General features: G+C 42.0%; 1 protein-coding gene across 1 annotated transcript; it reads right to left on the reverse strand.

Annotated features, from left to right (window-relative positions):
• Positions 1-1849: 1849 nt before the first annotated feature.
• Positions 1850-11170, reverse strand: csgalnact1b (chondroitin sulfate N-acetylgalactosaminyltransferase 1b). Its single transcript, XM_063194774.1, has 8 exons — positions 10606-11170; positions 8278-8452; positions 5898-6114; positions 5439-5540; positions 4527-4705; positions 3784-3872; positions 2948-3029; positions 1850-2708 (listed from the first exon to the last, which is right to left on the reverse strand). Exons 1-8 carry the CDS (start codon positions 11065-11067, stop codon positions 2434-2436), a joined length of 1581 nt encoding a protein of 526 aa, XP_063050844.1. The 5' UTR covers positions 11068-11170; the 3' UTR covers positions 1850-2433.
• Between the last annotated feature and the right edge of the window lie 2135 nt (positions 11171-13305).

Consider the following 13305-nt stretch of genomic DNA (forward strand, 5'->3'; position numbering starts at 1 on the left):
GGGGCCCACTTGGAATTTTCACAAAAGTTCGGGGGGCACCTCTGACCCAATAAACAATACAAGTCAAATACGAAATAGACAACACTGTGACTCAACAGAAACACACACGCAAATATTTATTTGATTTTTAGAAAATTATTTCAAGACCCACTTGGAACACCTCCAGAGGCGCATCTTGTCACCAGGCTAGGCAGCCGCTTGGGGCCCCCAAGCCCGTATATGGTGAATAACAGCTGAACTTTAAACTACAGATGTGGCAATTTGTTGTGAATGTCCATTCTTTTGAATTTCTGCACAACGGTCCCTATCACTCCATTTTTACACTCCATTTACTTTGTCATGGTCTTACTGAGAGAGCTCATCAAGATGTCACAGATCCTTTACATTTATATAGATTATTCAAATTTAATTCAAAATAATATTCACTTGTTTGACATGAAAGTGGATGGGAATATTCCACTTGGGCGATTCGCTTCCGGGCGATTTAAGTGTCATCAAAACTGTTAGTTTCGATTCTCTCAAGCGCTCAAAATCAGACGAAAGCTAGGCAAGTCCGTGGACGATTAGGGACGAGTTCATTGTCACAAATCCCCCTTTTCGTGCTGTGTCTAGGCTAAAATCATTGAGGGGGGGTCCTAAGGAACCATCATGCAAAATGTGCTTTTGTCAACTCTGTCATGGAAATGGCAACATCTTGTGTTAAGCAACTCCGTTATAAGATTTTCTGGCTATTCATTCATTTTTATGAATGCCTGTTTATAAGGTCATATATCCTCCCTATCTGGAGCTTGGCCAAGGGGCTGGGCCAAAAACCAAGGTGCTGATGAGTGCATACATACTATACACAGTATAACACGAACGGGTGTCAATTTCTTTTCTTTTCTTTGTTTGGCTTTATTTATGATAGGACAGTGCAGATGGTGACAGGAAGCAAGTGGGGAGAGAGAGACGGGGAAGGGCCGGCAAAGGACCCGGGCCGGGAATTGAACCCGGGTCAGTCGCATGGTAGACGAGTGCCCTACCGTTTGGCCACGGCAGGGCCAAACAGGTGTCAATTTCACTTGTCTTCTATTCAGCAGAATATTGTGGAGCAAATCTTTAGTCATTTTTGGTCATCCTCCTTAGCGCATCTTCCAAAATAAACCCTTTGGCTGCTCTACGGTAGGCTACATGTAATGTAATCCATTACTGGATCAATGCTGGTTGCTGTGCATAGGTATGAACAATAGATACTCCGTTGAACACTCCTTTGTATTAGAACAAATTCCTCAAGTCAGATCTCCGCTAGAGTTGCTAGAGTAATTGCTGCCATCAGTCAGTGACAAGGCAATACACACATTACCCTGTAGGTGGCGGTAATGTCTATGAGAAATATCATTATACCGTCCGAAGACGGTGGCCCCCTGGGGTCCACCACAGCAAAAGGCTGAATACACCATATAGGGTGCATTCCACTATGTGGACTTGCGTCCTCCACTTGCGCTTGCGGCCTCGTATCCGGAAGTAATACGTCGTGATGACACCACTGACAACAGCGTTGTATTTCAATATCATGGACAGTCAAAAAGATGAGGCGCACACAAGGCTTGCAGGTTCAAAAAGTGTATTGTGTCCGACAAATTAACAAAAGAAGTCAACGGAAAATATCTGGAGCTACAAACGTTTCGGATCTAGTCCATTATCAATGTCTCCAGTATTTCAATATCTTGCAAAACCTCAATTGTAAAGTCATTTGCAAACTGAATGGTGAATGAAGAACCAGTCCCCCAAAAATTGTTGTGGCTAGGCTGACAGCGGGGAAACGTCATTGTTTTCTCCACAGAGGCGGGGCGTCAGCAAAAGATGAGGCCCCAAGCACAAGTGGAGGAAGGGAGTTCGCATATTGGAATGCACACCTATACTGCTGTGCAAAACAAGAACGCAGTAGGGGCTAACTCAAAATGGTCGAAAAAAAATTATATCGGAAATGGGCTTTAAACTACCTAATTTGTCTTGTGTCAAAAAAATGGTGGTCCAACACCGTCCCGTTTTGGAGAAAAATCATTTTGAAAGTGCAAAAAAGACCAAAAAAAGTTACTGCGGTGTTGTTGAGTTACTGCTGCACTTTCCAATGGGAAATGGTTTGGGAGTAGACAGTAATACTAGCCAAGAACGCAGTAACTCCTGCAGTAACTCCATTTTGTGGCAGTAATACCAGCCAAGAACGCAGTAACTCTGTTTTTTGTGGCAAAAAGACACATAAATGTTTTTTTTTTCCGGGGGGTTTGTGTGCATTTAATTTCTATCCTAAAAAAGCATTACCAGGAGGTGTCACCACCACTTTACCGACAACACAGTTGTCACGCCATATAGGAAACTTTGAAGCCTTTTTTCTCAGTTTGCAGTTTTCAGAGTTACTGCGTTCTTGTTTTGTAGGGCAGTATACTAGTGTTCCTATCTATGGCTGCTGTGTAGCCGCCGGTGCTCCTCGATCTGCCTGCGGAAGAGGAGCCTTCCCAGCTGGCTGTGGGAGGCCTCGCTGGTAGCTCTGCGCTGCTGGCATATCTGGTACGTTTTCTCCGACAGGTCGTCTGGACAGCTGTTGGGGTGCCAGGGGTGCAGCAGGCTACGCGTGGTGGCGCGCACGACCAGTAGCTCGCTGTGGAGGTACTTCCTGTAAAGATGCAGGTCTTCCACGGCCCAGCCTCGGATGTTCGCGTCAAACCCCCCTGTGAATATGTGGAATGGAGTAAGAGTGTAGCTCACTGGTTTGTCGGAGGCAATCAGAGGCAATGATTTTGGTGTAATAAAACTACAGTCTAACTCTGTTAATCTGCTGTTAAAAGACACCACACTTGTACATATAATCCATAAATACATATCAGTTGACATAGGTCAATGTGACTAGGCCTACGTGTATATACTGTTGTATTCAGGAATCTGGAGGAAAGAAAAGCTAAAGGCCTACCTATGTTTATAAAATCTGATCTATACTGGCATGTCATTCCAAATCCAAGATCACTCCAAAATCCTGTGTCCTTTTTTATCACCTGCCAGAAACGAAAATGAATGCAGATGAGTTTAGGGTGTTTCACCGCAAGGGCTAAACTTACTGTATCCTAATGTATGAATGAATACAGTAAATGCATGCACTTTAAGCATTATTCAGTAAAATTCACCCACAATAATTGTTAAAGGGACACTGTGCAGGAAATGGTCAAAAAAGGTACTGCAACTATGCTGCTCATTGAAACTGGGTTGGCTATCACCAAATTTGTTATTTACATGAAAGTTTACTAAGTAATAAACAAATATTTTCTAGTATGGTCCAAGTAGAGTCATTTTTGCTGCTAAAAATGGCTATTTTTGGAAGTTCAAAATGGCGGACCATGGAGAAGATCCCCCTTTTTCATGTCTGAAAAATGCAATTTTTCCAGTCATAATGAATAATTAAAATTTGATGGTGGTGGTAAGTATTCATGAAAAAGGTAACATTAGTGAATGGGCAGCATGAATTCTGGAAATTAACAACTAAAAATCTCACACAGTGTCCCTTTTAGCGTTGCCCACAATTCATTTTCATCATCCATTAACAAGGGCCCCATGTAGTAAATAGGGCCCCCCCGCACTCAGTCTGATTTATGAATATACATGGCCGGGGGGGGGTCCATTGGAGCTGAGTGTAGGGCCCTGCGAAGGGCCCAACATTTGCTGCTAACATTTGCTGCTACGATACCATAATCATGTATTCATTTATAACAAATAGGGCTGTTTTTCACAGAAAATGAGTTTCACTGAATGTACCGGTTCAGTTGATGGAGTGACTGCATGATGGCCATAGACGTATATGGGGTTGTACTGACTGAAGACTATCGGGTAGAACACCTTTCTTCCTGTGGAAACAAAATAGAAGAAATGGGCTACTTTCATATGAAGCATATGAGTAAGCACACATTCACATTCCATCAGCAATGTTTTATATTTTGAAGATAACATTAAGTGATAGAACTCGGCAACGTTGTGTCTACATTGTTTGACCAGTACCTGTAGCATGCACAGAAAGTCACTAGGTGGTGCTAAAGCATCTGCCAATTGGCCCATGTACTACAACTTTCGTCTTTGTTTTGTTACTTTCTGGCTTTTTTTGACAATGCTGTGCTGTGTGTGTGTGTGTGTGTGTGTGTGTGTGTGTGTGTGTGTGTGTGTGTGTGTGTGTGTGTGTGTGTGTGTGTGTGTGTGTGTGTACGTGCGCGTGTGTGTGCGTGCGTGCGTGGTGCGTGCGTGTGTGTGTGTGTGTATGTGCGTGTGTTTGGGGGTGTTGGCAGGAGGTCCATGTACTGGGCAACGTTTTTAATACATAAATTGTATAGCATGTCTGTGTTTGAATGCTGTGACAGCCATGCCCTCTCAAATTCCCCACTCAAATGCATTCCAAAGTCTGTTCAAATGCGTTCCAAAGTCTATGCATGTTCACATGATTATCAATGAACACGGGACAATTGAATGCACGCAAGAATAATGGCACAACAATGACTGAGGTGTCTAACCTGGTTCAGCGTTGAGACGACAAGAGTTGAGAAAGTCTGCGGTGAACATGACGTCGACGTCGCAGAAGAACATGAGAACATTCCCGCGCTTCCACGCCCGGGCTGCCACATCAAGGCCCCGTCCTCTTGAGAACTCCTCATTCAGCTGGATCAGGGTGAAGTTCCTGAAGTGCGTCACCCTACATTGCCGCAATATCAACAGTAAACACACCATGTTCTCTAAATGTGGAAAAATAAAATCAAGGATAGATAGTAACACAATTTAAGGTCATCACAGGATCCAGTGTTCTCTCTTCTAGAGTAGGATTTGTGGCGAGTGTTGCTGTTGGTTGCTGAGGAGTCAATTTTGACAACACATTGTGCACAATACAATTGAGTGTACCTGCCGTTCCAAAGTTGCAACTCCTACTTAAAAATCTCCAATCATACAAGCAAAATAATTGTTTTATAATAGATCAAGTACTATAATGTACAGTATACAGTATGTTACTGTATACTGTGTATGTGCAGATCTCCTATATTTTAACCACATAGAAAGGAAAGCACGATGAGCAACACACTAACTGTTTGGGCTGCTGAAATCATGCTGACAACAAAGAAAGAAGGAGGAAATGTTCTTTTTTGAAAAGAAAATCATGGCAATAGTTTAAATAATTGTGTGCTCCATATCTATCTCTATTGATCTATCTTTTTATTGACACAGCCCCAATGTTTTTGAGACATCTTGCTGGTCTTCAGTTTGAAGTGACCATAAATAGTCCATACAGAAAATGTAGACAACTATACCCTATTACTTATATTTTGAGAATTGTAGCACTTACATTTGAATGGGAATTTGTAGGCCTATTTAACAAAATGTTGGGTTGTGTGGATACAATTTCAACTTCATATAGTCAATTCCTGTTATGTCACCTTGCAGTCATCTCAAGGGATTTCTTCACTTCTTCAAACTGCTCACTCCCAAAGTAAACTACCGTTAGGTGTATTTTTCCATCTTGCTGGATGCAGACATTTCTGAATCAAAAGAAATACAAATCACTGACTGTACTGTATTATACAAGGTATCCAAAACATTATATCACTTTAAATCATTGTTTCAAATCATTTTTTAATTGAATTTAGTGGTATTTTAAATCAGATTTAATTTAATTTTGAAAGTGTAATTTTAAATATATCATTTTATTATTTTGTCACCACCTACATGTATTCCCAAGCTCTAAAGTCAATGCCATGTGACCTGCAACAGCCACTGCAAGTGAACGCACAAAAATACCAAGAGTCTGTACATTCTATTTCACTTTTGAATATTACATGAATTTAATTAACACCCGTGATTTCAAGTGCGTATAACATTTTTGAGACTCTTCTTACCTAAAGTTCATCATGAACCGTTTAAACTTATCGGCCATCTTGGCCAGTGGTACTATCATGTTGATGAGCGTTCCGGACACGTCCACCTGTTCATTCCGGATCATCATCAGTGGGGCGAAGGGACGGAAAAACTCCAGCTTCCTGAAGTCCTCTGTGCTGTCCCCTTTCAAAATCAGCTCGTACAGTGTGCCATAATCCCTCTCTGTGCGGTACATTCCTGTTTAAGATACATATACAGTATGTGGTGTTGAGACTGCACACCTCTACAAAAAGATACAGTCTATATTGCCAAAAGTATTCGCTAACCTGCCTTGACTCATTCATGAACTTAGGTGCTATCCCATTTCTAACATAAAGGGTTTAATATGATGTCGGCCCACCTTTTGCAGCTAATTCAGCCTCAAATCTTCTATGAGTGTGTTTATGGGCATTCTTCCAAAAGTGCATTGGTGAGGTCACACTGGTGTGGAAACTGTGCAGGAAATGGTCAAAAAAGGTACTGCAACTATGCTGTTCATTGAAACTGTGTTGCTTATTGCCAAATTTGATCTTTTCATGAACGTTTACTAACTAATAAACTAATATTTTCTAGTATGGCCCAAGTACAGTCATATTTGCAGCTAAAAATGGCTATTTCTGGAAATTCAAAAAGGCGGACCATGGAGAAGATCCCCTTTTCATGTATGAAAAATGCATTTTTCCCGTCATCATAATGAATACTTAGAATTTTATGGTGGTGGTAAGTTTTCATGAAAAAGGTAACATTATTGAATGAGTAGCATGAATTCTGGGAATAAACAACTAAAAATCTCACACAGTGTCCCTTTAATTAATCTCCAAGGTATTCTATCGGGTTCAGGTCAGGACTGTGCAGGCCAGTGAAAGTTCATCCACACCAGACTGTCATCCATGTCTTTACTGGACCTTGCTTTGTGCACCGAGGCACAGCCATGTTGGAAGAGGAAGGGGCCCGCTTGAAACTCTCCCCACAAGGTTGGGCGCATGGAATTGTCAGCCCTGGCCCTGGCAGGGGGCTCCCCTAGGTGGCCGCTGGTCTCTGCCTGAGGTTTCTTCCTGACAATAGGGTTTTTTTTCTCAGACCTCATTGAGCTTTTCCCCCCCCTACAAACTATGATTCAAGCGAAAGGTAGTTTTTCCTCACCCCTGATGCCACCAGGGGCCGCATCTGAGCGCCCAATCTCTGTGTGACTGTCTATGACTTATGCTAGACCCAGCCACTATGGACCTTACGCATCTAAGAATCCCGGTCCTAACCTACCGGTACGTTGACCCTATGACTCTACGATCTCTTTCTATCTCTTCTTCCTCTGCCTTCCTGCTATCTCTGCCTCTCCTCTCTTCCTCTCCTTTTAAATCCACCTCTAACAATTATGTTATTTTTTTCTCATTTGTTAAGCACTTTGAGTTGCATCCCTTGCATGATACAGTGCTATACAAATACAATTATTATTATTATTATTATTATTATTATTATTATTATTATTATTGTCCAAAATGTTTTGATATCCTGAAATATTCAAAGTTCCTTTCACTGGCCTTGACGGGCCAAGCCCTAATCCTGAAAAAAAAAACCTACACCATAGTCCTCCACCAAATGTTACACCTGGCACAATGCAGTCCAAAACGTGCCGCTGTCCAGGCAACCTTCAAATACAAGCTCATCCATCAGATTGCCAGATGGAAAAGAGTGATTCATCACTCCAGAAAATGCATCTCTTCAAACTGCTATAGAGTGCACAGTGCAGTAATGGCAAATACTTTCGACAAACATCAGTGTGTGACCTGGCAGTGTGTGGGCGGGAGCGTATCTATGTTCCCCGGGTCCTATGTTTCCCTGTCTTTGTATAGGAAAGGGGAACATAGAACCCTTTTTCTAAAAAAGGGTTCTATGTTCCACACATTGTATGTTTCCAAGTTTTCAAATTGTGCCCCTTCCCAAAACCATCCCTAAACCTAACCTGTCGGAATGCAATGTTTCTGAGTTTTCAATTTGTGCCCTGACCAAAACTATCCCTAAACCTAACCTCAGAGGAGCAACAACAACCTGCACTTTGCCATGTGGGAGCAGTCTATAGACAAATCCAGCCATGAAATTTCCTTCGCTCCTAAATATTCCATATTCAACTGTCGGCTTTGTTATAAGAAAATGAAGTTGTTTGGGAACAACAGTAACTCATCCACAACGTGGTGGTAGGCCACATGAACTGATGGAGAGGGGTTGATACTGAGGTGCATAGTGCAAAGAGGTGGTCGACTTTCTGGCACAGTCAATTGCCACAGAGCTACAAACTTCATGTGACCTCCAGAATAGCCCAAGTACAGTACACAAGAGAAATTCATGGAATGGATGTGCACATACCCTCAATGAAATCCGAAGGGGAGTAGAGTTTGCGCCGCTGGGGGTCGTCGCTGTCTCGTGGGGCGTTGAGCATCTGCAGGGCCATCTCCAGTGTCCCTGTCAGCTCGTCACGTCGGTCCTTACGCAGTGGCCTCTCCACAGGAAACCTGCTGAGCCCCGACTCCAGCTGATACACCTTATTTCATTCAATTAATAGTATTATAATTATATAATAACATAATAAATACATTACATTGATGCACATTTATATTAACCTTAAATATATAGCCTATTCAAAATAGGGATGTGCCATCTTAATCAGATTGGTGAAAACCAAAATAACACCTCATTTCAACATGATCCAACCCAGGCCATCAAACCTATAACCTCATATTACCTCAGATATGGCAGATAGATACCCCACACACAAAAATCTACTATACAACTTAAAAATACAGTACTGTAGGCCAGTGTTTCCCAACCTTTCATGTCTTGCGAACCCCCTGAGCCTTTTTGTCATACCATAAGTACCCCGCGAAGGGGTGCGGTTGGCAGGAAAAGTATAGCACACTTTTTATTTGAAATAGACTGCATTCTTGTAGAAAATGCTAAAAGTGGGCTTGCCTTTGGGGCCAGAGCATAGCAGTTGTAGTAAAGAAAAAAACATACTCGAACTTAGCTAATGAACATCGAAGAGTAACTGTCAGAACCCTTAATTGGCAATTGGCAACACCTGTTCTGGTTGACCCACTAGGCCCAGCAACTAACTAATTAGACCTCACAGCAAGCCCAGTCCTCACAGCAAGCAGTGGTTGCCATTTGAGTATTCTACAGCAGAGTTCTAAAATTTAAAAAAATGACAGTTACTCTTCAGTGTTCCATGTCTCCCTTAATTAGCCACACCTGTCCTGATGCTGATAGTCAATGTTGTGCAGTAAAAACTAATGTAAACAAAAATAAACCAAAAACAATCTTAACAATATTCCCATTAGTTAAGAGCGACATTATAATAATCTATTGCATCTCTGAATATTACTACTATATTGTCAAGTTATTATTTTATATAGGCCCTATTCCAGTGGGGCACTGACTAACAGACCTATATGATTGCGAAAGGGGATGCAAAGAAAAATAGTGTGGCATGACCATTGAGAGTAAATAGAATGGAGGCCAAAATTCTATTTCATTGTTGAAGCCAAGTTGGAGCCAAGGTTGGACCCAAAAAGACCAAAAAATGGCCAAATCCCATTCATTCCTATGAGAGACATAAAACCCTGTATCTCCCTTAAATGCCACTCCAGGGGGATAATTTTTCGCTCAACTAGTAGGTCCCCTTGCTCTCCAACTTACCAGGGTGGTGATTTTTTGTGGTGGTGTTTTGTTTTAGAGAGATATTAAAAGTTAAATTGACCAATGAGCATCAGAACATGGTTTGATTGACCGTTAGAAGTCTTGTTGTTGTCCAATCAGCACCTGCGTTTGGCGTTGCTAAGGTGGAATGTAAGTTGGAATGTTCCCAAATCTGGCTTCAAAGCGTTGAATGGCAAATAGCGTTGATTTGGCGTCCATTCTATTTACTGTCAATGGGCACGACCTATGCAAGGGGGACCAACATATATATATATATATATATATATACAGGTACAGTATGTGGGGGGCCTTGTCATGGTTAAGTTTGGGAACCCTTGCTCTAGATCCCAATGTGACTATTTCCCATACATTTGTTTTCATTACACTTTCCCCACGTACCCTCTGTAGTGAGCTCGCGTACCCCTAGTGGAATGTACCCATGAAATATGACATATTTTCTGGAACTTTCATTCGCAATACAATTAAGTTATATTGAGGGGATCTAGAGAAGGTGGGATGTGTTTTTAGGGTGGTTGCCTTCAATATAGGCCTAAAGTGCAGGGGGAAAGCCTGGTTTGTGTTCACAGTAGACTTTTACAGCCCTTGGAGGAATTCGAAGTGGCCCCTTGAATGACAAAGGTTCCCCACCCCTGGCTTACAGCAACCCTGAACCTATGGCACAGTAAGTAACTAATGTAAGATTGTACATTTGTATATTATTTTTGTGTAACACCTGATCTTTCATGTAGGTCCACTTTAATGGATCCTTCGGCACTGAATGGCAACTTTCTCGCTCAGGCCTTTCATGGCATATGATGTGACAGTCCAGACAATGAGGTGTAGCCGAAGCCGCAACCTGTCGGCTTTGTGATGTTAGTTATTTTGTATCCTAAAGTGAAAAAATGTGTGCCAGGCAATACTACAATGTCAATGTCAATGTCAAGCCCTGCAATTAAATGTTATTAATTTTGATTATCAGTAATAACATGAATTTCCAACCTTGTGGAGGGTGAAACTTTCGAAAGGCACCAAGTTGTATTCACCAGCCACTGGATTTCCGCTGTGAACTTCTGCTCTTTTTAACTGGCTCTGCAGGAATTCCTGAAGATTTGTCTTTTCTCCTGGCAGGGCATTCCCTCCTGTGTCAGGGAAGAGCTCGGTGGCCAAGCTCCCCAAGGACATTTGGAGCTGTGTGCTCCTGTGGGCAAGGGCCTCCTTCAGTTGGCCAATCTGCTTGGCCAGACTGCTCACGTAGTGCTGGTAAGGTTCCTCCAGCTCCTGTAACAAGGCCTGGTATTCAGGTTCGTTCAGGGGCTTGTTTATTCTGGTGGAGGTGGGTCTGTGGCTGGCATTAAAGCTCAAACGGCAGGAGAGAAAGTTGAGGAGAAGCAGTCCACAGCACACAATCGCCAGCAGGAGACCTCGCCGGGTTGCGATTGCGAAAAACCATCTCTGTCGCATGGTGACTACCTCGACTGAAGGGTGTGTTGCTTGTGTGTTGATTACAGTCAAGTTACTAAAGCACGTAGGGCTTGGGGGAGCTTGGATGATTCTAATTAGAGCACAACATTAGCACTCTGTCCTTTGATGACACAAATATCATTGTAGGATAAATAACAGGGCTCTACATTCTGTGTACTTCACTCATGCTCGCAGCATCAGATTTTGTTTTTGGTCAATTAGAGTGAAGAGCTGCAGGGTTAATCTAAACCCAATTCCCAATCTCTGAACCATACTAGTAAAAGGTTGCTACATGCTATGTTTCATAAAGTCCATGGCCTACTTCAAGTCTAATTTCAAAGTTATTGAACATCATGCTATGACAGTGGGATTTTTGTGAACAGTAGGAGTAAGCCTATCTTATGAATGATAACAGGGTCCAAAAGTATATTCTTTCTCAGAGAACCTAATTTTACATTCATTCAGCTGGAGCCGCATGTTTTTTTATGCTTATACCTTATATTAAGGTTCTTGTGTGTTTCATGTGTGAAGTGAATAGGGATTAATGTGGTCTAGAACACATTGCCTTGTTGTTGTCAAACAACACCTAACAATACAGCATCGTCTTTCACGATTGTCACACATGTATCCAGAGAAGACATCAGGTCTGTTTCCAAAAAGAATGAAACGCAATGAAGGAAATTCTACCGAATCCCTGAAAGATTTCTTTTTCATGCTCGAGACCACTCCACTTTTCTGCCATTTCCAGATGGGTATTTTCCATCATTCCGGTGCTTTACATTTCCTACATGAAAGGAGAAAAAAACATTAAGTTGCATATTCACTTCAATGAAGAGTCTCATTATATTAATTATATATTATATTATCCTATGCTATTTTGTTATATAGTAGGCCTATAAATATATGGATATGCACAAATGTGTATACTCTGTTTTCTTTTTTGTATGTTTTACATGGCATGTGGAAAGTAGGCCTCCAGGCTTAATTGGCAGTACTATTTTGTCTTTAAATGCGGGACTTATGACTAACCTATTCAGTAGGTTAGTAGGTACCCAGCTTCCATACAAGAATGAAGGTAACTGTGCAGCAAGCACGCACGCGCGCACACACACGCACACACACACACATTAGTAAACAACATGGACAAAGATGCCTTCAGTGCAGCTGCCACCATGGGGTATATGATTAGGAGCACTCTGTTTACTATACAAGGTTCTTCGAAAGGAACCACAGTATCTTCAGATACCTCTACATGTCCTCATTTGAAGAAGTAAAACTAAAAAAGGCAGCTAATGTCTGCAGTGTATGAAGATGAATGTAGATTTTAGAAGTTTAACTTGAACAGAACATTGTAATTTATGAAATAACAAAGTGAGTGTGTAAAGCATAAAATAGATTTGAACTCACCAAATCACATGTCTTTTCCACTTTTCTTTGACTGTCCATCGTTCACAGAGTATGTCATGACCCCTCAAGTCATCAGAGTGAGCCTGACAATCAGAAACAATAAATCCATCTTAAACCAGGACCGTCTGTATCACCTGATCACCCATATCTTTACCTTTTCAGAATCTGGAGGTGCTGGTGTCGGTAGTAAGCCTGACCATCACTAGTAGAACCCTGGGAGCTTAATATTCAGGGAAACTTAAAAATGAAAAGACCAAATTCAAGAGGCAAATAGTTTAAGGTAAATTCTCCCTCAATCTGGCTCTCACTCTCTCTGTGTATTTACTCAGCACTGTGGATACCTGCAGTTTTTGCCTCACTGGAGCAGTGTTGCACTCACTGCCCCCTCTGTTACAGCTGCTCTCCCCACCCCTCCAGCTAACCCCAACCACAACCCATCCTCCTCCCCTCTTTCCGGTACTACTTGTAGATAGGCTAACTGAATGTGGGGTGTGTTTCACTTCTCACACGTCAGACTATTATAGCAGCGGTTCTCAACCTTTTTTGAATAAATTACTTGACTTCATCATAAGCCTCCCAAATGTCCGCTTGACCTCATCATAAGCCTGCCAACACCCGCCTTAGTATTTAAAAATGAAATAAAAACGAATGCCCCCAATGGCAGTAAAGCACCGCCCCCTTTCAGCTGTATCCTTCTCAACAAAGGGATGTAGAGCCCCTCTTGAGAACCTGGAACATGTCTGACACCGCACAGGCAAATCTAGCGATGGGTACGGTTTGGGTTATGAGTTCAAGCAATGGGTATGGTTCAAACTGTTAAACAGCTCATCC

This window comes from Engraulis encrasicolus, chromosome 3 (genome assembly GCF_034702125.1).
Source record: "Engraulis encrasicolus isolate BLACKSEA-1 chromosome 3, IST_EnEncr_1.0, whole genome shotgun sequence".
Classification (NCBI taxonomy): Eukaryota; Metazoa; Chordata; class Actinopteri; order Clupeiformes; family Engraulidae; genus Engraulis; species Engraulis encrasicolus.

Coding starts and splice junctions, on each gene's coding strand:
- csgalnact1b (XM_063194774.1), bottom strand. CDS start 11,067: ATGCGACAGAGATGGTTTTTCGCAATCGCAACCCGGCGAGGTCTCCTG. Junction 4,706..5,438: donor TCCCTTGAGATGACTGCAAG/GTGACATAACAG, acceptor GCGGCAATGTAG/GGTGACGCACTTCAGGAACT. Junction 3,873..4,526: donor TCGTCTCAACGCTGAACCAG/GTTAGACACCTC, acceptor TTGTTTCCACAG/GAAGAAAGGTGTTCTACCCG.